The 26895-nt window shown below is 35.7% G+C and overlaps 1 protein-coding gene and 1 pseudogene across 1 annotated transcript; both read left to right on the plus strand.

The window, feature by feature from the left end:
* On the plus strand, positions 1 to 26895 carry HPGD (15-hydroxyprostaglandin dehydrogenase). The gene is made up of 7 exons (XM_039876084.1): positions 1 to 329; positions 630 to 753; positions 3876 to 3982; positions 11141 to 11237; positions 22694 to 22770; positions 25064 to 25227; positions 26499 to 26895. Exons 1-7 carry the CDS (start codon positions 237 to 239, stop codon positions 26635 to 26637), a joined length of 801 nt encoding a protein of 266 aa, XP_039732018.1. The 5' UTR covers positions 1 to 236; the 3' UTR covers positions 26638 to 26895.
* LOC120613574 (uncharacterized) lies at positions 18130 to 18248 on the plus strand (annotated as a pseudogene).

The raw sequence follows: 26895 nt of genomic DNA on the forward strand, positions 1-26895 counted from the left end.
GAGGCGGTGACCAGAGATCGGCTTTGAGTCAGGAAGGCAAACCGCGCAGCTTGGTGCTTGCGAGCGCTCGGGGCTAGGTGACACAGTCCAGGGTCCCCCGGCGTTGGCTTGACAGCTTCATCCCCGCCCACTCGCAGCAGACCGCCGGGCGGGGGTGCACGCGCGCGCCGGGACCATAAAAGCCGCGGCGGCGCGGAGACGCGGAACTCGCCCACTGCCCGAGCAGCGGCCACACCATGCACGTGAACGGCAAAGTGGCGCTGGTGACCGGCGCGGCGCAGGGCATCGGCAGAGCCATTGCAGAGGCGCTGCTGCACAAAGGCGCCAAGGTAAGAGCGGCACCGTGCCGCAGAAACTTGTCTGCTCACTCCGAGACTCGCCCCCCACTTCCCACAACAAGCCGAGGGGCTCCCTGGGAGATAGGGAGGTTGCATCTCAAGCGCCCACCTTGCTACTTCGAAAAGCTGGTGAGGCCGATGGTCTCGAGCAGACCTCGAAAGCGGCTGGGAGAGAAACCCAACTTTAGTTGCAGAATGTCAGATCCCGAAAAGGAGCATCTTGCTGTTTTATTTACTGTGTGTGTGTTTCACGAGCTGCGCAGTACCTGGGCTCCTGTCCTCTTTCTGTAGGTAGCGCTGGTAGATTGGAATCTTGAAGCAGGTATGAAGTGTAAAGCTGCCCTGGATGAGCAGTTCGAATCTCAGAAGACTCTATTTATCCAGTGCGATGTGGCTGACCAGGACCAACTGAGAGGTAAGAGAGGGAGATCAAGCCATCAACGCAACAGCCTTGAACAAGCAACAACCTGAAGGCAGCCCTGGGCCAGAGAACCAGCCCTGGGGCAGACAGCTTGGCCTCCTCCTGGAGAGCAGCTCCTTCCAAGCTACAAGGGATAGCTCAGAGTGTTATGTTTCCTGCTGACATCCCAATAGCCATAAAAACGAATGGGGGAAAACCCAAGTCAGCTTGAGAAATTCTTTTATTTTAGTCATTTGGCAGCACATAATGTAATCAAAATTCCTTTGTGTATTCAAAGACAGTGCTGCTACAGTAATTATTAAATCATCGAAATTGCAGATGGAACTTGGAGAGTTCAGTGTAGGTTAAGGGACTGTGGCAAACAACTTCTCCCAGAAAGCTGGATGACACAGAGTCCAGTGACAATTAAATGTGGCAGTGTTTCTCTTTTAAATGTACTAGAATGCAGGATTAAGGAATATCATCACGGACATGCTAGGTGCTTTAAATCAGATGTTCTTTGGTTTTTCCCCTATGAGAGGGTACTTTAAAAATAATAGTAGCTGTACTGCAGTGTTAGAATGGCAGAGGAAAAGTTTCCATCAGACTTTCCTCAATGCTTTCCTGTTTCCGTCTACTCACTTAAAATAGAACAATCTACTTGTGAAATATCAGGGACAATATTGGTGTAGACAATAAACAGATTTGGTCATATAGAGAGGCCCAATAGATTTACATGAAAAAATTCATTTTTTTCTAGGAAAAATAGAAGAATAAAATATTTGTAGCTAATGAAGTTGTATTGAAAGACTTAGTAGTTGTTAGGCACATCTTTAATCAAGGGAACAGAAAAACTTCCATAAAAGTCGCTCTGGTACTCCTGGTCTTAAAGGAACACTGAAATGTGACTTTCTTTGAAAATGTTGGGATATTCTGTAAGAGACTGAAAATGGAGTGGCATGTTCGAACGGAGAGTCCCCCTACAGTTAAGGAAAATTGTTTTAAAAGAAGATATGTAATTAGAATCTGGAAACGCTAATACAGAGCTATGATATGGATTATAAGCACGAGTAGGAGAGATCTGTAGACACTGCGCTGGTGGAACATATTTTGCCAGAGGATAAAGTTCATTGATTGCACATATTTTGGAGTCAGATCTTAAACATCCATGCTGTTGGAATAAGAAACAGTATAGATCATCTGGAAGCTATTTCTGTCTGATTTTATGTAGTTCCACATGTGACATTTCACATTCATTGTTTTGCTTTTCTGTATTTAAAATTAATACCTTGGCTGTAGACACATTCCTTAAGGATAAACAACTGTGGAGAAAGAAACTCAGACACATAATGAGTGACCAGGAGAATGTGTGTGGTCATGAGAAACTCACATGCTGCCTGGACATCAGCACTTATTTGCACTTAAGGAAAATGTGGCATTGACTCTTACAATTTCAGGATTTAATGCTGCCTATAACTTTTGACCAAGCAATTTAGACCATGGCCAAGGGAGACTTCATTGAAATCATAAAAATATAGAGGTGAAAATGTTCTTGGAGATGACCAAGACATAACTCATTTTTCAAATAAAAAAAAAAAAGCAACACAGAGTTTAGGTAAATTATAAAGATTACCACAGCATATAAATGTCAGCAAGAGCTGGATTGTAAGGGCCTAGAATTCAGTGGTATGTCAGAAAGAAGATGGTGTATTATACATTGATAAGGGAAGAATATCAGCAATGCAGTGGAGACCAAAATGAGGAAAGAAAATTAAAGAAGCAATTAAACCCACATATTTACAACCTAATTTCCTATAAGATAGATGTGGTGTTCTGAAGAGTAGAACATTCTTAGGATGGAAAAAAAAAAGAAAAGAAAATGGTATTCCTTAGGTGTTTTCTACTGGAGGACCTTTTCTGGAATCAATGTGAGATCTTCATTTTAAAAATCCCATGGAAAATTAAATAGTTTTTATTTTGTTGTTTTCCATTCCGGTATGGTAAAGGGCACCATAAAGGACATGTATTAAAAAATCTTGGCACTATTTTTGACAACTTGCTTAATAATTTATCTATTTGGAAATTGATTAATCCATGCCCTTCTCGATATGTCCGGTTGTTGTTAATAATTCTGTAATTTTATTTGAATCAAAGTAAAGTTTGTGCAGATATACTTTTTTCAGGGAACTCGCATGTTGGTCCCAAGGCCGGAGAACACATATCGGTCATTTGAAAGAGCAACCACTATTGTTATCTGTAGTCTAAAGTGATAAAACTAGAACCAATGGTAAAGGCCCACGGAAACAGTTTCAATCAGTAAAACCATGTAAAAGTCAACTTTGAGAAATAGTGTGTTTTTCAATGTAAACGTAGTAAAGCCTAGTAGGAATTGGCTTAGGAGGATTTCCAAGGGCTGGATTTGTGGTTGGGCAATGGAAGGAGTGACTTTTGCATAGAACGTATGCAAACTTCCTTGGTCGAACATAGTTTTTCTAAGAAATAGTAATACAAAGTAGTAATAGTGAGACAGAAGAAAGAATGCAATAGTAACTTTTATTGAAGTTACAGTAATCAAATCAAATCAACTAAATAAAAAATTGATTTTACTTACTAGGATATCAGAACTCCCTGAAATGATCATAATAGCTCTGAATACCCAAGAGGACTTGTGTTTAATACGATGCTTTATGAGGATAATATGATATTAAAAAGAGGATATTTGTCATAGTCTAAGTCACAGAACTTCGATAATTCTTAGGGACAGAGAGATGCTGGGTGCCCAACTGACTTCCAAGAACTCTTAGCTTAGGAGGTACAGTTCTTTAAAATTTATTCCATTAAATTACTGCTTGTAGAGCTTTAACGTGCATACAAATCATCTACGGATATTACTGAAGTTGAGATTCTGGTTCAGAAGGTCTGCGTTGGCCACAGATTCTGCCTTTGTAACAAGTTCCCAGGTAACGCTGATTGCCACACACCATGCTTTGAGGAGCAAGTCATTAAGTCATTGTCTAAGAGTGTAATTTTCACTATCAGAATGAATAAATGAAAATTTATTTCATGGCATGGGATATGATTTAAACGTATATATGAAGAGTAATGATATATCTATAATGTCTCTTTTTTTAATTAAGGCACTTTCAGAAAAGCTGTAGACTACTTTGGAAGACTGGACATATTGGTCAATAATGCTGGAGTGAATAATGAGAAAAACTGGGAAAAAACGCTGCAAATTAATTTGGTAAGCTATCAAATTAGTTCATGGCCTAAAATTCTTTAATAATGTGATGTTTTTTAAAGGAAAAACTGTTCTTATATTCATGGAAACAATACAATGACATAGAAAAAGAGAAGTTACAGAAAACTAGAAAAAAAGCATTTCCTTTTACAAATAGGAAGAACTTTGAGACTTTTAATTATGAAAATAAATCTGTCTTAAAATATTAAAAGGAAATATGAAAAAGAACATAGTTTATTACATAACTTAGGAGTTGGCAACCTATGTCCCACAGGCCAAACAAGCCTGCCACCAACAAGCTAAAAGTAGGTTTTAGATTTTTCAATGATTGAAAAAAAAGATAACAACTGTAGTCATTCATTTAAACATTGTCTCTGGCTACTTTCATGCTACAACAGCAAAACTGAATAATTGTGACAAAGACCCTATGATGTGCAATGCATGAAATATTTACCATCCTGCCTACCGAAAAAACATTTGCCAACCCCGTCTTAACTTATTTATTTAAAAAATAAATCTTAATTTAATTCCAGGAATATAACAAGAAACAAGGCTACAATGACTTTTGGACTTTGTAATGATTAAGCTTTTTATCTTGAAAATCGGTGCATATGTTTGTATACACATGTGTGTATGTGTGTGTGTGTGTCATTTCCACAATGTTTGATGACTGTTTAGCTCTTACTTAAATTATAAAATATAGAATTAGAAAATAAAATTTCCATTTTATCCATTTTATCACAAGTCTCTTGGCTGTTCCATTTTATAAATACACTTGACATAAGATATTGCAGTTTAGTAAAACCCAAACCTTGGCTGAAGCAAAATGTCCCAGTTGAGCTGTGCATAGGGTCACCCTTTCCTGGATGAGATCATTCTCACTTGGAAAGCAGGCATGGGTGAAGTACAGAGGGACCACTGTGTGTGAATAAACATATAGGAAGTGGCCCTTTACTTCATGATATCCTCCTAGGAGATTATAAACTCCTTAAAAGCAAGAACTGTGTTATGTTCATTCTTGTTCCCCTCTCGGTTATAAGCATAATATCTTGAAGATAGTGCTTAGTCAATAAATGTTTGACTTGAATTGATATTCCCAGGAGTATAATAAATTGATGGGAGTAATGAAAAGTATACTAGCTCACAAAAGAGCTGAATCTGTAAGCACCATTTTCATAAAGGTACAAAGTTGCCCTCAAACTTGATAGATGCCTAAAATCCCTTAACTGAAAACAAAAAGTACTATTTTAGTACACATACCCTGCTTGTGGTTCTTTTCAAAACTTGTCTCAAGTGTTCCTGGATATCAGTATGTTTCAAGATAACTTTAAAATCTATTCGATAAGTTTCCCTCACAGTCTTTCTGAGGGGTGTGTGTGTGTGTGTGTGTGTGTGTGTGTGTGTGTGTGTGTGTGTAGAGGAAAGCTGACAGCTGCTTTGCCTGAGTTAAGACAGTTCTAGGGAGGAGGGAGGGGAGAGGGGGAAAATAAAAAAATAAAATGTTAAAAAAAATTATGTATACATAGTATAAAAAAATTTTAAAAATTAACTGGCATTTAAAAAAAAGACAGTTCTATAATTTTCTTCTACTTAGGCTAGTAATGTACGTGAAATAAAATGAAATATTTTCCAACTGTGAACCATACTTACTTTTCTTGGCTAAACATACTTTACCATGGTATATCAATGTTTAATACACCATTGAATTTGCTTAGTTATACCTAATTTAATTTTATATTTGTATCTCTATTATAAATAAGAGTAGCTTCTTTTTTTTTTTAATAATATTCCTATTAAGTTTGACTTTTCCTTTGCGGACTTTTATCTCCTTAATCCATCAGTTTTTGAACAGAATGTGATCATATCTCAAATGACAAGTGTTAATTTGCCTACCATTTCAGTAAGTCTGTCAGTTTGGACTCTATTATAAACCAGTAATGTTTGGAGCACAAACTGCTGCTGATTATAATTTACTGATCTTTGATTTTTTTAAGTTGTATCCCCATTTGCAACCCATGATGTTTTGATTCATTCTGTATTTCCATATATAAAATCAATACCTGTGTTTTCTCTTGGTTCATGTTTACCTAGGATATATTTTTCTATTAGGTTATTTTGAAAATGTAAATAATCTTTTATGTTAAATTTTTCTCTTGCTGACAGTATAGGATAAGATCTTATTTTTTAAAATCACATCTGGGGACATTTGCTTTTTATATTTGTGAATTTAAGCCACTTATATTTATTTTCACTCTTCCATTAGGATTTATTTCTCCCACTTCATGTTTTATATTTACTGTTTTTCTTTTTGTTTTTGTTATTTTTCTGTTCCTTAAATTCCATTAGATAGCTTTAATTTTCTTCTGCTAGTACAAAAAACTGTGCATATTATATATTTAATCTTTGGTGGTCACCCAGACTCATTGTGAACCATGTTTCATTACATATTTTCATTGCCAAATAAAATAAAAAATGAATATACAACCAACTGGGAGCTTCAGAAATTTTTAAGAATGCTTTTATAAACTTATTCCACTCCCTAAAATCACATAGCGACAGGACTTTTTAAAGTCAGTCTATCCTAGTGAAAAAGCACAAATCGTGCGGCAACTTTCTCTCTTTAGCATCACTACTGATATTTTTAATAGTTTCATCAGTAATACATAGCTACAGTTAAAGGTTATATTTATAGATAAAGGTCACTAGCATATAAAGTTTCTCTATCCAGTGCACTCATAATGGATACCTACCGGGTCTTTCCTCTGAGAAATCAGATGTCAGAAAACAGTGTGCAATAATTAGAGTTACTATAAGGAACAAGCAAATAGTGAATTGTGAAACATTATCACAAAGGTAATAGGATTCAAATTATCTGTCTTCATCCAACTAAGAGAACATGTTTGTCTGAATGTAGCCCAGGCGAATAAACACCTGTTCCAAGCTGGGAAGTTCCTACATTATCTGAACATAGAAAATTCTGAAAGACCAGGGGAATTTTATTTGATCCCTTTGGTTACAATTCACTCTCGTGGACCCCTCCTCATTGAAATTTAGCTGGCTCTTATTTTAATTTGGACTCTGCTGACATAGGCGACTCCTTAGCTTAATTAACTCCAGGGACTGATGACATTTACTTAATTTTACATAGAACAAGATTTAACCTTTGCTACCCATGTTTGTAACTTAAAAACATGTTACTTCCCCTCTTGCCTAGGACGTCCATTGCCAGAGTAGATTAGAGTATGGCCAATCATTGTCTTTCCAACTTGATTATCTCTATATGTATATTGCAAATATTTGTGTATGGTTTATATAATATTTTTTTTTAGACTCCACTCTGAATGTAATTGGCCTCCTCATACAATTCTGTGTGTTCTTTGGCACATGTTTTCATGTTCCTGTCTATGTCAGAAAGTAGTCACTTAGTTAAAGGACCTCATTACATATCTCTTCCTCTTCCGAAATCTCAAACAACATAGTTATACCATTCTTACAGGATGTATCAGTTTTAAAATTTTATTGGAATTATTTTTTTTTGAATTATTTTTATACATGTGTAATTTATAGTAGTATGCTATAAGCTCTTTCAAGGCAGAAAATTATTGTTGTGTGTACAGAGTAGATGTTCAGTTAAAATTTATTGGATGAATAAACTGACATTCTATGATATTTTACATACATGGATATTCAATTTTGTGTTTTAATACAATATTTAGATGATTTCCTAATACATCAGTATTGTCAAACATTATTATCTGTCCTTCTCCTTTTATTTTTTACCAAACTTATCTCTTCCTTATTCTTCAGTCTTACCACTCCTCCCACACAAGAGATTGTAAACCTCTTCCCAGTCTTTTGTTTGCATTAAGTCATTCTGTACTTCCTCTTTAATCTGAAACCAACCCAGTGACCTTTGTGGTAGCTGCTCAGAGCTCACTAGGAATGCTTAGAAAGAAGTCTTTGTAGAACTATCAAAGGTTACTCTGGCAACTGGGCAGAGGTAGATTGAACTTCAACTATTGATAAGGACATTTTGTAATGTACTTATTTTACATTTTGAAGCTTTAATAAACCTAAATAATTCATCCCCACCCAAGTAGCATTTATAATCTAATTTGAACGTATAATTAACATATATAGAATGTCTTAGTAAACTTAATAAATAAATAAATAAATAAATAAATAAATAAATAAATAAATAAATAGATAGATAAATAAATAAATAAGTAGATGGCTATTGGTGGTGATTTTTCCCCTCAGAAATCCAAGAGATGACTGAAGATTTGAATTTGGAAAGGTATGCATTTAGAATTAGTCAAAACTAGATTTTAGTCCTGAATTTAGAATTCATGAACTTTTATTATATTTCTCTGATCTTGAATTTCTCTGTTTGTGAAAAGATGAAGATAACCTCTAACAATAGTTAAGCTTAAATAAACCATAATTTGTATGACGCTTCCAGAAAATCGTTACTACCTAGTATTCACTCAATAGATTGCATTTCTCGTCCTGAGTATAAAAACCTACATTTTCTTCATTCGCATGATCTCGTTTCTGTATGAGGTTGGTTTCTCTACCCTACTGTACTTCTAAATGAAGAGTTGAAGAAATGAATAGAAACATTATTGTCACATGTGCTCCCTTTTCTTGGCTCCCAAGATGTTGATTACAAATTAAATTAGTGACTATTTTTTGTTATTGTTACTCTATCGTATCTAAAGATCCAGTTGAACTATTGTAGTTAGGCAGAATTTGCTAGATTATAAGTGGCTTCTGCAAGGGCGAAGACAATATTTATCCTCTAAACAAGCATAAATGGAAAAAGACTGAACATAAAAAATGAAAGAGGTAAAAGGATTTTGGAAAAGAAAATGGTCATGTTTATTAGCATATTCCTTGAGAACTTGGTTGGAGAAAAGACAAGAAACTAAAAGGCAAAGTTTCATGATTTAAGTGACAGAATTTTAAAAAAAGTTAGTGTGGCATGAGAATCATAAAAAAATTAAAAGGAACCCCAGAGTAGAGGGAGATAAGGGAAATGCCAGATTAGAAAATCTCTGCAGCAAACACACACACACACACACACACACACACACACACACACACACACACAATTATATGTCGTAGGAACATACATCCATATGTATGTAAAAATGTTGTAGTGAGACATGATGTCTGATAAGAAGAGTTAAACAAGTAAGCTCTTACCATTTGTCCATTTATCTTTATTACTGGGGAATTATTACCAGTATAGGGGAATTTATGAGAGTAGTTTTAAGTTCTGGAATGCTTTAGTGAAAAGACCTGGAAATAAATTTTGCTTTAAAAAAAAAATTAAAAATTAAGCTTACACATTCCCAAACTTTCTATCTAGCTGCATCTTGTAGATGTTGAAAACACAAATGTGGGGTGTCAGCAAAACTGTAAATACCTGAGAATAAAAGCATAGCGCCAATATGTGTAAATAGAAATTCTGTTCGGACATGCTGGAGATCTGGGCAGAAACTAACAGCATCTCACTGACTTCAATAATTTCAGCCATCTATATTTTTTTTACTTATATGAACCATTAATGTTTTGTGTTTCTATTTTAAGGGGAATCATGTAGAGATTTTACTCATTCTCCCTAAGCCTACTTAATATCAAACTGACACATGGCTTAAGTGAATAGAATCTTCAATTTACTTCTTCGTTCCAGAATTCCTGTTAGGTAGAGAGGCAACTCTGAACACCTGTCAAGAAAATTTCCAAAGGACTTTTTAAAATAAAAAGAAGGTAAACACTAATAGGTGCTCTCAGTTCCACACTCACTATCTATTGTTTCGTTTTCTTTGCAATATTGTAAAGAATGAAAAAAGTAGGTATTAAGATGTCAAAAGAAGATTTGCACGCTTAGAAGTCTGAGTTGGAAGGGAAAGGAGTTCTTAAATCTAAAAGGGAAAAACAGGGTTTCAAATATAAATTTTATATCACACGTTGTTTTGGGCGGTGGTAAATTCTTTAATGTCAAAATAAAACAGAAAAGGTGGCTACATATGGAGATGAATAGTGAAACATAGTAAATCATCAAAAGGAGAGTCGCAAGCAGTGATGAACAAAATTAAGTGACAGACATTACCAAAGACCATGTGTCCAAGTAACAGCAAATCTTCCACTCAAACTGGGTGAGACGATGACGTGAACTCACACAACAGGACCGCTGTGTGAGGACTGCTTGATACTACGGCTCAGTGATATCATCAGGACTCAGTCCTTTTTCATCTCTCCCACCTGCCATCTTCCATGCTGGCTTCATCGTAAGGATGCTATATCAGTTTGCTCCAGCCACTGCATCCATACAAAGCGATGAAAAAGGAGTCGTGTAATGATTTCTTTCTGGTTTTCCTAAGAGTAATGAAAATTTTTTCATCAGCTTGCTCTTCCAGCACCCCTCCCAACCCAGACCCCACCCCTAGCTAGCTGCTCCTTAAGTCTCATTGTCCAGAAATGGGTCACATGCTGGACCAGTCACTGGCAGGAGAATGGAATTTCCATGACTGAATTAGAATAATAAGTGTCTATAATAAAGCTGGGGGATCACTTTCCTCTGTATTACATGGTGAAGATGTAGATGTAAATGCAAAATAGAATTTTTATTAGGGGGAAAAAAAGCAAGTAAAAACTGTGTAGGAAATTAAGGGGTTCCACTACTATGCATTGAAAGATCATAGAGAATTCAACAAGAGCAGAGCAGATAAATGTGGATTCCCCAGACATGGGAACCATGTGCTTCTAAAAAGGGTAAATAAGTTTTCAATCCAATATTTAGAAAAGAAAAGGAGTATATCAAATTCTTGAAGATGCTGAAAATTGAGTTAAAGTTCACAAAACACCACTGGGATACCATCTTTATCAAAAAAAAAATCTCGATCGGGCAACTAAATGAATTAAAGTTTTGCAGAAATGTGATAAACTCCACAATTTTAGACAAACAAAAGAGAATCTAGGTCCAATGACTAGCTTAAAAAAATAAAAATAAAGAACCACTTAAGATCCTTTTATAGGCCTAATATTTGCAGAAATCTCTCTAAGTATCTGGGCTAGAAATAAAAACATCAGTGTGTGATTATATGACAAAGTCTAATGGCTGTGTTACTTTTCCCGTTTATGCCTCTGGATTAGGTGTCTGTTATCAGTGGAACCTACCTGGGTCTGGATTACATGAGTAAGCAAAATGGAGGTGAAGGTGGCATCGTTATCAATATGTCGTCTATGGCAGGTAAGAGCACTAATTATGTTAATAATGATTTCTTCTTAGTAATTTTGGCCACAAAAGTAAACCTTTAGAGTCGATTTATCATCAACTCAACTTTTAAATTGAAACTTTAATTTTTATGTTTTTCTAATGGCTCTATAGAATTTTCTATCTCATAATATTAAAAGTTTGAATCACATTTATTTCTATTATTTTAAATTGTGACTTGTTATCTTACTGCAATACTATTTTTAAAAAATTTATGTATGTTTTCAGAGTTACTGTTTTTCAAAGGTTGCTGTGAGAGTCCAAAGCAGTAACACATGTGAAAGCACCTTTGACAAAGTGAAAAGTACAAAATGAAATTCAAGTATCTCTACTCCCATGTGATTTTAGTAAAAGCATGTAATTTTATTTTTATTTTTATTTTTATTTATTATTATTATTTTTTTAATAATGTGTAATTTTAAAAGAAGGCAGATATAGTAGTTGGGATATGCTATGGGGACAGCTAGACTTTACCTTTACTCTCTCAGGGTCTCTGACTGGGCCTGAGGATTAAGTTGGCATGAGATAGGCTGACAGGAGAAAAGCATACAGACTGTTACATATACGTGGGAACACCTCGAGGGGAAAATAAAGACTCAAAGAAGTGGGTAGGCCTAAGTGTTTGTAAACTAGGGTGAATAAAGAGAAGCAATTGTGGGAAAGTAACTTAAATGTACAGCGAGATTAAAGGAAGATAGGCGTTATTTTATTTTAATCAGATCTGTTTGTATAGATTTCTCTCAGCCTTGACTCCAATCTCTGGTGATAAGAATGTTTTTTTCTACCTGGTAGAGGTAGGGCATCTTTCACATTAGTTTTAGCTCCTGCTTTCATGAAGAAAATGGAGAGGTCGGAGTGGCTTTCTTGCATTTGCTGTTCTTTAAGTGCTTTAAACTCAAAGTAATTCTTGTGTCAAAGTGGCATATGGAGTCATTTGGAAAATGAGGTTGGCAGAAGCTTTACTGTCTTCAACATGGACTTTTCAAGGTCACTGTGGCATTGGTGGAATCCTTCTTTCCAATAGAAAGAGAAAAAGAACCCCGAAGAAACAGAGCTGCTCTTTTAAAATCCCTACCCAGTAATGGTAGACCTCACTTCTACTCACGTCCCAGTGTAGAATTTAATCTCATGGCTCACCTACCTACGAGAGAGTCTGAGAAATGTATAGCCTAGCTGTGTTCCTAAGGAAACAGTGGATTTCAGTGGAAAGCCAACGATCTCTGCCACACTATGCAATCCAAAAGGTTTTATTCAGGTCGGTATGATTTAATATCGACTGATGTCACATTACTCAGCAGTAACTATAAACCTTTGTCAGGAACTTTTGGAGTTAACTTAGCCAGATGCTGTACTTTTAAAATGCTAGGGAAAAAAAAAATCAGTGATTCTTGAATAGTTCAAGGAATATTATGAAATTATAGAAGTCTGCTCAATAGTGACAGCAAGTCTAAACAATTCATGTCCAAAAATAGTGAGACTTTCTTCTTAAATTATCCAGTTGGTTTCAGTTAGAGTGGTCATTTAAGAATAGGTGCCCCACCTCCCACCCTCACCTTGTCTTCCACCTCCCAGCTCCTGTAATATCTGGGGATTGAGGTTTGGAGGGACCTGTGACTACACCAGTGCCTGATTCTCAGCATTTTTCTCATTCCTCTGAAAATCATTGTCAGATGGGCCTTAAACCACGATAAACCTGCCACCAGTGGAGACTTAGAAAGCTCCTTCTTTAGAAATCCTCAAAAATAGAATCATTTTCTGGGTGTTTAAAGACAAAAAGGCAACCTTCCAATTATTATAGACCTAATTCTATAAAATTTTTGAGGATAATCTGCTTATTATGCCTAATATGACATCCACTTGTAAATTATAACATTTCAGTTCTAAGGATACATTAAAAGGCAAGAGCATGGGCATTATTTAAGATGAATAGCACCAGAGAGGACCAAAATTTATTCTGGGAGGCTGAAACCCTAAAGACAAACAGTCAAGGCTAAAATCTACATGATTTTGAAATAAAACCACAAGAGACAAAATAGGTAAATGATTGGAGAATTGACAAAAAATATTTTCATTATTTTATTAAAAATATAAATGTAAAAGAACCTGAAGTAGTGATCAAGAGACAATTCCATGGCTTTTCTTCTAAGCTAAGAGAGTGAGCAAAGCTTGGAGAATCGGGAACACTAAGTATACAGGGAGCCCCTTGCCCTCTATCACTGGAGGCAATGATTTCTTCTAAGGAAGGCTGGAAGGCCTTGGGATTGGATCAATTTAGGACTTTCTGGGAGAGATTCTGTGCCATAAAAGGGGGCTTACTTGCCCTAAAGACCATGAATAGAGAAATGTAATGTAGTACTGCCTTTCATCCCATAAAAAGATTTAAATATATAATTAACTTTCAATGAGCACTCACTGTTTACATGATACTATTTTAAACACGGTGTATGTATGCATTATCTAATTTAAAACTCACAACTACCCTGTGAAGTAGATTCTAGAATCTCCATTTTGTAGGTGAGGAGGGCAGGAGAGGTTCAGTATCTTGGCACAACGTTTACATAGCAAGGAAGCAGTAGAGCTGGAATTCACAGTGCAGGCAGCCTAATAAAAGACCACTTATGTCTTAACCACCAGATTATTTACCTCTTCTATCTATGAGTCTGTTAATCTGTCTCTCTATCCATGTCTGTCTTAGCCTGTGAAGTAGAAGAAACTGGATTTCTAGAACTTGATTAAGCCAGTATAATATGCTAGTATCCTCAGGCCTCCTGGGTGCTGCTTTAATGTTAAACATTACTAAACTTCTAGTGAAATCTTAAGCTTTTGCCCCATTTGACACACAGAGTAAAGCCCTGAAAACACTTGAGATGCTTACCAAAGTCACAAGTCAAAACACGCCATTGAGAAGAGCAATTTAAGGATTACAATTAGAGATCCACTCTGCTTTCTTGGCTAAGAGCTTGGTTTATCACACTACGGAGCCCTGGGTGTTAATTCTCTTCTTACTTATCTTAGAGCCATGTGTGAATCTTTTTCTGATCATGCAGATAAAAACAATTAGTGGGTGTAAGTTAGATGATAAGATTGTTTTGGTTTCAAATAACCTATCTAGTACTCTTACAGTTTAATGAATATCACAGCATTCTGAGCTGTTTCTCCCTCTGATAGTCCTCTTCACAGGCAGGGTGACTCTGCTTATAATGGTTAAATAGTTTGTCTTTGTCCCTTCTACTTGATTGAGGCGCCCTCCCTTCTAAATGCTCAGTATCCATATCCAGTGCATTTACACTGTCACCTGTTGCCACTGTCACCTGTTGCCACTACCAACCTGGACAGCCACTGCTATTTTTGTCCACCCAGGACTTTATCACCAAGATGCCTTCATTTCAGAAAGAGTATTAAACATACTGTCTTGTATTTTATCTGCTCACCAAAAGCTTCTATTTTTTCCATGAGTTTAGTTTGACAAAAATTCAAGATTTTGTAGTCATAGAAGATAAATGCGGACCTCTCCATCTTCACACTTTCTTCAGAAATGTTATCAATGATTTTATACCCTTGAAGTCATAACATGTTGGTTGAGTTCCAGGGTCAAAGTATTCTCCCTCACCCCAGCTTTATTGATGTATAATTGGCAAAGTTGTAGGAAAAGTTTTTCCTAATGTTTGCTACTTGTGTTTTCCAAACTTTCCTTCCTCACAGATTTTTCTTGGTTTTTCCTCTACTGCTCCCCCTATTAAAGAAATAGCTGAGGATTGCATTCAGCTCAAGCAGAGTCTATCCTTGTGATCTCTTGCATAGATTCGGTGGAGTCCTTCACTATCATAGTAAAACCTTAACACATAGGTTTGAGCAGAGAAGTTAATGAGTAATGGCCACTGACACAGACTGAGTATCAAATGCAATTAATAAGTTTAACAAACAGAGAAGTAGTTAAAGTGGAGAGTGATTCCTCAGCACACTGAGGGGAGGGTGTGCTCCAGCCTGAAGCCCCAGAAGTTGTTCTCATCGTCTTAAGCACATAGACTCTTCTGTATGAGTTTTTGTTTGTAAACATAATATATAAACCTGCACTCGTTTTGTCCCATTCGTCTTTAACTGTTAAAAAAAAAAGAAAAAGTTGGAAGGAATAACAGAAGAGCGAAGGCTGGTTTAATGCATATAATTAAACAGCTGTGCTCCCATAAAACATCCCAAAAGAGTCAAGTGTACTTAGTTGCTGCAGTGGGAAGGACGAAGTAGTCACAGAAAAAGGAATCTTCCTACCAGGCCTGCATCCACCTGCCTCCATACTCAGCTTCTCGGGTCTTGGTGTCCACTGGGGCATTCTCTGTGCCGTTGACAAGTCACTCAGCAGCATTTTGTGAGAGATCCCATGAGAGCCCTATTTACTCTGAGTTGAAAATATTAGTCTCAAGAAAATACTTGAAAATCATAGAATTTTTTTTAGTATGTTTTAAATATCAGTCCAGTGACATAGGTACTGGAGCTGTTTTATCTAAAATAATATGATTAGCTTAGAAGTGCTAAAATTATCACATTAAATAACAAATTCAAGTTAATCAAACATATGTTGAACATTTACAGAAAAGAAATGGGAATATAAAAATTATTAGGTATAGTTTCTACCTTGAGTTTTATTTACATACTTATCAGTGTCTCATATCAATATGACAGAACTAAATAGTTAGCATGGCATAGACCACTTAAACACTTAAGTTGCAAAGTGTTAGGACTCCCATGTCCTAAAGAGCATTGGAATGTTACAATAGACCAGAAATTTCGGGCAAAAAATATTGATAACTTCCTTCATATCCAGGCCCAAAGTAAGAAAATTACTTTGTACCACCTCTGCCACTATTCTTGATATAAAGAAGGAAGCCTAACCTACTTAGCACCTGCCAAGTTCCAGGCATTGTGATAAACTATCAGCCACATGTTATCACATTTGACTTCCACAAGTCCTTGCAATAGAAGTCAATTTGATAATCTTCAATTTATAATTGAACAACTAATCTCAAACAGGCTATATAACTTAGAAAGTGAGGTGAGAATTAGCCATAGTGATAAAAGCAATTTTATTTTGCTATATGATTTTAGTGTATGTCATAGAATGGATGAACCTATATTATCTGGATCTTAATTGGGCAGCTGCCAACTGTTAGGAATATGTGAGCCACCTTTCTTCTTTAGCACTGGCAAAGTTCTCCATGGTGTCCATTTTGTTGTCTTATGGCTTAAAATTATTAAGAAGACACAGACTAGAAGGAATCAGTAGGAAAGATTAAATATTTATAAGTTGGCCTTTTGAGGAATGGGTAAAAGATTTAGAATTTCCTAGCTTTGGGGGAGAAAAGAATATTAGAAAATGAATAGTCTTCTAGAATTTAAAATAGATATTACCTGGGGACTTTGTCCAGATGCAGATTCTGACTCAGTAGGTCTAGAGATGTGTCCTGAAATTCTGATGCTGGTCCTTGGACCACACTTTGAGGAGCCGGCCTCCCGGCCTCCCGTTTGCCTCGGGATAGTCTTTCAGTGCTAGGAAGCTCATCTCAGTTTCCTTTGATCACAGCAAGGCAGTGACTGAATCTTTGGGAAGGAGGATTTTGGTGGAAGGCTAGAAACAAGTTTGTGAGAATTAACAAAATCAATTCCTAAAATTACCTTTCTGCTAAGATTTTTATTATAGATGTACAGTAATTTTATGAAAGCTTATGCCATTTTTTATGTCATGTCACACTTTAAACTATGACTTGTGTATGACTTGTGTATGACTGAAGGAAAGAGCAGTATCGGATAAACTTTTTTGTTATTTGGAAAAATTGGGAAGTCTGCCAGTTACTTCAGTCAGCTTTCTTCATGAACATAGATAAATAGATTCCCAGTAGTTCCCCTTTTTTCTTCATATTAGAGAAGTGATAGTTAAAAACAGAAAGATGGGTAGACAGTTTCTTTTTTGACTGTAAAGATAATGCGAGGGATTCAGATTCCTACTTTTTGGCACAGCTGCTGAGCTCAAGTTTGTCGGATAAAGATCAGTTGTCTTAGCTTCTCAATTTATTTTCCTAAGTTGAATTTCCTTAGCACTTCTGTATAGTCTGTTTTACAAGGTTTCTATCTGTTTAAAAGAAAATATGCTCGATGATTCAGTACTGTTGCCTTATCTGAGCAGATTTCAGTTTTTTTGCACAAAATCTTTTTGAGCTCTGTATCCTCTATGAGATGTAGAGATTAAAGTTATTTCTTGTAAATATGGATAGAAAGAATACTAAAGATGGAAGAACTAATGTGGAAATGAAAATTATGTTTTATTTTTCTAAATGGCTCCCTTATTTGTTCTATAATTACCTATGTAATTTTTAGGCATTTAATTTTTTTTATATAATTATCAGTCGGTAGCCATTTCATGTTATTACCCTGAATGATTATAGAAAATATTTCTCTGTTTCGTGGGTAGAATTTCTCACTCTAATGTTTTTTTCTAAATCTATAGTTATGACGGAAACAACCCTGTTACTAATTAGACTTGCTATATTTCGGAGAGAGCCATTTTGCAATTCTATAAGTAAACTTGCACAATGTTGGACCTGGAATAAGTGCTGAAAAATCTATTCTTTTTTTAATTTAAAGTATTTATTTTTAAGCACAATAAAAGATTCCTCACAACATTAAACAAAAAGACATTTCTTTAGAGACTGCTTTCTCATTGTCACAGACCTGTTTTGTTGTTATTCTTAAATACTTTAACATGAAGACAGAATAAGTTCCTATGCATATGGAAATTAATTTGCAAGATTTTAAAAACCCAAATTAATTCCTACAACTAATTAGTCCTGTAGTCATTATACTGACAAAATTCCCCTGAGTCTATGGCCATGCTACCCTGAACAAGCTGGATCTCATCTGATCTCGGAAGCTAAGCAAGGTCGGGCCTGGTTAGTACTTGGATGGGAGACCACCTAGGGAGACCAGGTGCTGTAGGTGTAAAAAATAAAAAAATAAAAAAAGAAGAGAGTGTAAGCTGACAAAGTCTTTGCAATCTGTGAGGTCAACCAAGGGTTGCCTCACCTAAAAAAAAAAAAAAATTTTCCCTGAAGTTAGATCAGGTGATCTGACTGTCCAACCAAGGAAGTGTGCTACCCTACGCCTACACCAGGGGTCCTCCCATTGGTTTTACAGATTTTAATAGAGTGTATTTTAAATGCTACTTCAATATACTTTGTACTTAAAAGGTACTAAACATATAGATCCTAAATAAATGCACTTCTATAAATCCTTTTGAACTAGGGTTAGTAACAGTCCACAGTTTGCCAAGGTTCAAAAACCAAACCAAGTTAGGATTCTGACCCAGATTTGTGGCATTTTTTGTGCAAAAGATACATTTTCATAAAAAGGCACAATGGAGATAAGTAGGCACAAGTCAATGAAACGAGACTTTGAGAATGTTTCATCTTAAGGAAAAACTGTTGAACTTTCTATTTTTATAAAAATAATAGCAAAATAGTAGTGCTTATTATATTCTGGACATTATTTTAAGTATTTCATGTACATTAGCTCATTCAGGACTCACAGTAGTTATTGTTAGTCCTGTAGTTCATGAAAGAAAAACACTGTGGAACACATAGCAGTTACCCCACCAAAGATAACACAGCTCATTGTGGTGGGTTCAGAATTTGAGCTCAGCCAGTCTGGCACCCAGAGTCCAAAACCACTGTGCTATAATTAAGAGGACATTTTTAAATGGTTAAATATTATGAGAAATTACATTCTAGTAAAATGGTGGTCCTCCCATTTGTGTTATATGTTTCCATTGACTATATTTAAAACATGTTTTCATTTTATTTGGCACTTAATTGGTACCAAACGCATATTTCTAAAATGAATCCACTCTTATAAAACTGTTTGAATTAGCACGCACTAAAGGAAAGAAAACTGGACCTTGATACCGAGTTAGGTATCCTAGTTGGAGATCTAGAATTGAAATTTAAGAACCACAGGGATGGGGGAAAGAGGAGAGAAATATTGAATGAATTTCATCCACAGAAGTGGATGAGGGCACCTAGGGAAAGAGTGTGCATAGAAAAGCGAAGAGGGCCAGGGACAGCTCTGGGATTCTCCAGCCTATTCGTGGGTCTGGTCAAGGGAGAAGAGCCAGCAAAGAACTTGAGAAGGTGCTGTGGGTGAGTGTGAGGTAAAAGGACACGCGTGACTATTAGAGGCAAGTATTTCAAGGCTTATTATTTCAAGCAGAATTAACCATGTTGGTCGCTGCTGAGGAAGGTGTCAAGCAAGATGAAGACAAGAGATTTAGCCTGAGCAAGATGTTCATCATTGACCACCATCCTAAGACTGTTTAACTGGAATGGCCATATGAAAGCATGATTAGAGTGAGTTTTGAAGCAAATGGGAGATGCAGACTAGAGATGAAGAATACAACAACTCTTCTGAATACTTTTTGTTGTCAAGAGAAATGGTGTGGTAGCTGGGGAAAGATGTGAGACCAACAGAGATACTGTTTTTCGATGAGTGATATTGACTCACGTTCTTATTTCAAAGAGAGCGATTCTTATTCGATTCTGCACTTGATAATATTGACCATTAAGACCATTAAGATAGGTCTCTTAAAATACTTTTATCTTTAATTTCTAGGACACGATGCTTAGCTTATCTTCCTACTTCCACTGGTTCCTCCTTCTCTGTCTCTTTTGCTTAGTCATTCTCCTCTATCAGAGAGGGTTGCCCTGTAGTTGTTCAGGTTATAAACTGCAGGAACATTAGGGGCACCATTTATACCAACTACCATACGAATCGTGTTCCCAGAGTCATACCACACACACGCGGCACAATTCTAAGTGCTGGCGCTTATTATCAGCCTCGGAACACATTTTTTATTTGAAGCATACAGAAACAACATTATATGTTGGTGTTTTGGGTTTAAGGTAAAGAATAGAAATGTACCAAAGCTGCACCACAGTAGCAATCATAACATACTTGTGAAGGAAAAATGGGTCTTGGGATCCAATTGAAAATGTTGGATTTCTGAAACATTTTCACCATCACTAAAATCATTGTCAAAAAAAGAAAAAGCCTTACAAAGGAGCTTTTCTTCTTCCAAGTAGCCTCTCTTTTCAAAGCAGAAAACTGAGGCAGAGATAGTTAATCTTTACATTCAAAGTCAGTTGGCAACTGTGGACAGCACTGCAAATCATTAACCCACCCTACCTGTTGGAAACATAAGAAGCAACAGTTAAAATTTACATGTAATGGAGATAAATAAAAGCTCTCTAACTAAATTAATTTTAACTTGCCTAAATAAAACAATTGAAAAATAGAATTCTTTTTATTTGTAATAAAGCCCAACCTGAGAAGAAGCCACATACATACAATTGATGTATGTACATGTGAATGTACATACAATTGATGGTTTAACCTTTCAGTGGAATTCTATTCAGGAAAAAAAAGAAAGAAAGAAAAAGAAATGAGATGCTGGTTATACTACAACGTGGATGAATAATTATCCTGAGTGAAAGAAGTCAGACAAAAAGAGTTTATATAAACTTCTAGAAAAGGCAAACTAATCTATTGTGACACAAAACAGCAGATCGGTGGTAGCTTACGGGCAGGGGACAGGCAAAAGGAAGGGATGACAAAGGAACATGAGAAAACATAGGGTGATGGATTTGTTCGTTATCCTGATTGTGGTCATTGTTTCATGGGTTTATACATAGGTCAAAACGTATCGAACCATATACTTTAAATATATATAGTTTATTGTATGACAATTATACCTCAATAAAGCTGTTAAAAAAAAAAAGAAAAAAGGATGCTTGATTTCAGCATGTCTGAAATTAATTATGCAGCCTTTGATCTAGTGTCAGAAAGTGAAAGCAAGAGTAAACATTTTGCAGAACAGCAGTGACAATGGGATTAGAATGTCACACCAAGATCCATAAAACCGAGTGCCACTTTTAAAATGCACACAAATTCTTTCAGGTTCCCGTTGCATTTCCAGTTGTATCTTTAAAGAGAAGTATGTGTCTTGTACTTGCTTCTTAAACAGAAGCAACGTGACAGTATTTGATTTATTTCACTTCTGTGACATGGGTTCAGAAGTCAATAGCTCCACATACATAACAAAAATTCCTTCCAAATTCATTCTTGTGCTCTTCTTGACTGTGTCAACTAGCTTATCTCTGATGAGGATTCACTCTGCATATCTCATAGTCCATGAATGCCATCCTACAACCACTGCCTTTGTCTCAGAGACCTTTAAGGAGAGGACAAAACAGCGACTGGTGCACCCATTTTTTCCTTATTTCGAGCTCCTAAAAGCAACTGTGTGCCCTGCGCAGACATCATGTTGTTGTTGACTGACACCCTGAACTTGATTCACTTACAAATTTTACTTAACCTAAAAACAGAACGAGAACCATGTGTTACAGTACTGAGCAATCATTGGGTGGACACACAATTTGTGAACTATCATTCTCAGGGATTTAAACTGCTCTTGAGCGAGCACTCTGTATAAATTGAGACCTGGTAGGCACCCAGGGAGTGGCAAAGATCTACGTTTATTGCTGAACTTTGGCACAACACGCTCAACTGATTGGTGGTGTTCTGGGACTGCTTAGCTGGGTGGGGATGAGCGTGCCTCGGCAGAATAATTGAGTATTATTAGCATAACTTTTGATTTTCATAACATTAGAGTAATCAAGGATCATTGTTTCTTGACTCAGAGAAATTAAAAAAATGTGAAATGAGTTAATTCAAGAAATTAGTTAAAAATCAAAATATAGAAACGGATCTAGTTAAAAGGCTTACTGTTGAACAGATGGAGAATAGAGTGAGAAGGTCTAGACATCTACTATGATCAAAATCAAAATAAGTTAACTTTTAATTTTCTTAAACACTTAGAGTCACCATTCAGTGCAATTGGTGACAGGAAAATGCATACTAATTTAAAATGAAGGCAAATAATAATTTCCAAATTCCACTAAAGCAATTTAAACTCCTTTAGCCATTTGGAAGCTTTTTAAATTGTAAAATATATCCTTTTTAAAATTCTGACTTAAAAACTGAAAATTAGATGGTAACTTACTAGATTTAGATTCTCTTTGTGTTTTAGATAACATTGACTTCTCTTGACAGAAAGTCAGGGAGCCAAAAAAAAAAAAACTTAGTTACCACTCTTGTCTGTATCCCCAGGCTATAACTTGCCCACCATAAATTCCAGACAGTATAACAGAGATTATGGAAGGAAAAACTATGCTGAGACTAGTGGGTTTACAAAGTAATCTGGTGATTATTTTAGTGTATTTGCTAGAATAATTTAGAAATGAACAGACACAAATTATTCACTTATAGAGCAATTATTGGGTTTTGTCTGCTTATTTTTTAATAAAATTGTTTAAATTCTGTGTTTGTTTCAGGGCTCATACCTTCTGCACAACTGCCTGTTTATTGTGCTTCAAAGCATGGCGTAGTTGGATTCACACGCTCAGCAGCGGTGAGGTTATAACAACCACAATCTCTCTTTTTCTCTTTCTGTATGTGTGTGTGTGTGACATGAGTTCTATAAAGTCGAGGAGAATGAAGTCAGAATTCAATATATCTAGGTTAAAGATAGAAAAATAAAATTATATTTCAATTTTTATTATAAAAATTATATTTCAATTTTTATTATAAAAAATAGCTTCAGATCACATAAAAGACCCAGTAAAGAGCAGATAATTTTAAAGTGAAGTAGATTCTAAACACAGATATGTTATTGAAAAATATCCTAAGGCTAAATAATGGAAAGATAGTTATTATTAAAATTGACTCCAAATCTAAAAATTATTAAATTCAGGCTTCCTTACACAGAATATGCAGTATGTTCCAGACATTACCCTTTACTGAAGATGCTATTAAAATGAGCGAGAGAGCGTGGGGGCGGGCTGGAGGCGTGGGGCAGGATTTACTTGGTTGTCGAGGACATCGTCTCCATGGAGCCTAGGATGAAGGGCGTACAGAGCTTAGAAAAATATTTTAGACCTAATTGACCGCATGCGGTGATAGTGTGAAATGGGAATGCTTGCCTTTTCATAATAACTGGAATGAAGATAGCTTAAGTGGAGCTTGCTGAGCGGGAAAGTAGGATGAAGAATAACGAGAGATGTAAGCAGGAGCCAGACCAAGAAAGGTTTACGGGGCCTGGTAATGAGCTTAGATTTTACTCAATGGGTTTTTAAAACACAGAAGTGGCAAGATCAGATTTCCATTTTAAGAAGACCTTCTGGCTGCTGTTTGGAATGTGTTGGAGAGGACAAGTGTAGAAGAGTAAAGGACATTGGGAGATCTCTGCAATGGTTAGTCTCGGTGAGACAGAGACAAATGAAGAGAAAAATAGTAACAGTCGAATGAATACTAGGGCTGAAGAAAACAGATGCGTGACCAGTAAATGTTCAATCAAAAAGAAAGATAAGCAGCTCTACAACCTTAATTTAAATTGATTGAAAATTCTTATTTAATTCGTAAAGACTTAATCTTTAATTCAACCTGAATGCACACGTAAAGCTATTAAAAAGCAAAATAAATCTTAAAGACCAGAAATTTCATATTTACAATCGCAAGATAGGCAACTTGTGAAGTCAATTCTCCTTATTTCTGGTAGTTATGTTCTATAAAATCACTTGCAAACACTGAGAGAATTAGAAAATACTGAACCATTACTCCTAGGAGACATATAGGGTTAAGTTCCTGCAAGCCTCTGGTCACAACATTTTGATCAGCCAGTCAATACATATGTGAATTTCTACTTAAAGTTGTATGTGATTTCTGTCTAATGATATCTCATTTATTATGTATTGTGTTAACATTGAACTCATGGCCAACGGCACTTACGCTTTTCGAGTGAGGCTGATCTAACCCATGTATTTTCTCTAGAAGACACATCTTAGGAACTAGACAGTACTTCAGCACTATGCTTGGGGGAAGGGAGCATTTTTAAATAGCAAAATCACCAACAGAAAGCCCCAAAATAAGAAAAACAAGGACTAAATACTCCATGAAAAGGACACTTGTTTATAGTTAGAGAAGCCGAAACAAGGAAACAGAGCGTTGTTTTGTTTGACCTCAGTGGCAGCATCTGTGTCTGGCAGCTTATATTTCTCAGTGTGCTTGTCCACAAATGACCCCGAAAGCTCCATAAGTATTGATCTGGGGGAGTTACAAATAAATTTTAGCAAGTAAGCAAATAGAATCCTCAAATAATCAACTACATTTTGTTTTTAAAATGGTTCAAATAAAATCAGTAGGTTGAAAATTTAGCCAAAGAACGTTAGTCTGAAAATACTCAAATTGTCTTCCAGATAGTTAAGAGTGTCTTTAGAATCAAAGTCCTAAAACTTTTCACCAACGGTATATTTTGGGCAGATATCTTCTGTTATGCAACCTCGATCTTGGAAAGAAAATTTGGGATATTAATTTTAAGTCTCAGCTTCTTACCTTCAAGTTCCTGCAGAGTTCAGTAGATAAGAGCAGCTTAGATAATAAGTATTTTCAGGGGTTGCCCAGCAGTATTAATTTCTTAAAAAATTAATTAGGTGAGATTTTCAGAATTAATTCAGCACTTTATATATATATTCTTTTACTTTCTGCTACCAGCCAACCTTAACATTGGCAATGTTATAAAGTTAGAAGGATATCTGACTAGTATTTTTCACATAAAAGTCTTTTAAACAGCTTTAATTATCAGTTTGTCCTATGCTGCACATTTACGAAACTACTGAAATTTGCAACCTTCTACTTCCAATCGGCAGATGGCTGCTAATCTTATGAACAGTGGTGTGAGAATGAATGCCATTTGCCCAGGCTTTGTTAATACTCCCATCCTCGAATCCATTGACAAAGAAGAGAACATGGGACAATATATAGAATATAAGGACCACATCAAGGATATGATGAAATACTGTGGGATTTTGGAGTAAGTAAAACTATTCCAAATTTTTTTTTTTTTATATGAGAAAGCAAAGTACTATTTAGACATAAGCAATAAAAAGGGGAAAAGTAGGGCTTTCAACTTGAGAAACTAATGCAAGCTTCAAAGTCTTGCTTTGGTGAACTCTGAAAGAAAATACTTTTTCTGGGCTGCTGAATAGAATGTGCTTGTTTAAACATTGTGAATTTTGCTTTGAGATATAGACAATGTATCATTAATACCTTCAGCCATATCAGATATTTTTTATTTTTTTATGCTTTTTAAATTTTTTTATGATGACATCGGTTAACGAAATTCAATAAATTTCAGCTGTACACTTTAACAGTAAGGCATATCTATATTTATACTGCGTGTTCACCTCCTATAGTTAGATTTCTTTCTGTTACCAAATATTAGACCCCCTTTACACCATCTACCTCCCCCCTCCCCTCTCCTCCTTCCGCTCTGGTAACCACTAGTCTATTGTCCCTGTCCATGAGTCAATCAGAATTTTTTTTTAAAAGGCGATGTTTAGTTACCTATGGCAGTAATGTTACCTTATCTGCCAAATTCCAAGCAGTATTCACATATACGCTTTGTGAAATTTCATATGGCTCCCCAGCTTCAACGATTTACATAAGAAACAATTGATCAACGCACATGTTTAGTGAACGATGTCTGAGTTAGAGTAATAAGAGCTTCACAGTATGAACTCATTGGTGTCATGTTGAAGGAACCAGACCATCTGGGATCAAACCCTGGCTCCACCACTGACCATGCACTTGTTTGTCAAACTCAATTTTTTCACGCGTAAAATAGGGATAATACTAAAATAAACTTAGGGGACTTTTGAAAGTCCACGAACAAGTTGACACACATAAAGTACTTAAAATGGCCAACAGACAAATAATAGACATTTAATAAATGTTAGCTATACTTCTTCCTATTTCTACTCTAATAATATTTCTGATAAGTCTAAGATCTACTGATAGGATAAAGATGAGAAAATAGTCATTTTCGCAATGTAAGTAATAAATATAAATTCATAAATCCTTCCCATCAAAATGACAGAAGATTGGGCATGGAAATCTACCACTGAATTTATCATGTGATTTAATTAATACCTAATTAAATAAAAATGGAAGTAGCAATAGTTTCATGATATACATTTTCCTATGACATGTTAAAAGTAATAGATTATTCAAAAATAATCAAAATGAAGTGATAATTATGCCTCATCTTTAGTTTTAAAACACCAATGTTTTTTTTACTTTTAGCCCATCGATGATTGCCAACGGCTTAATAACACTCATCGAAGATGATGCTTTAAATGGTGCTATTATGAAGATCACAGTTTCTAAGGGAATTCATTTTCAAGATTACGATGTAATTCCATGTCATGTAAAAGCTCAGTGAACATCTTATATATCAGCCATAACTGAAAATAAGCACACGTGACTTATATGCAGACCATATCTTCATTCGAATATAGCTTTTTAAATGAAATGTTATCATTCGAAGCTTCCCTTTATGCATTTGATGTTAATTTCTTTCTAAATGATTAGTTAAGTCTATGGATACAAAATTAGGAACTATAAAAATATGATGTTGGCCAAAGCTAAATTTTGATACTCAGAGTCTAAGTAAGGATTAAAATAAAGGATATTCAAGGAA

The sequence above is a fragment of the Pteropus medius genome, unplaced genomic scaffold (assembly GCF_902729225.1).
Source record: "Pteropus medius unplaced genomic scaffold, Ma_sr-lr_union100, whole genome shotgun sequence".
Lineage (NCBI taxonomy): Eukaryota > Metazoa > Chordata > Mammalia > Chiroptera > Pteropodidae > Pteropus > Pteropus medius.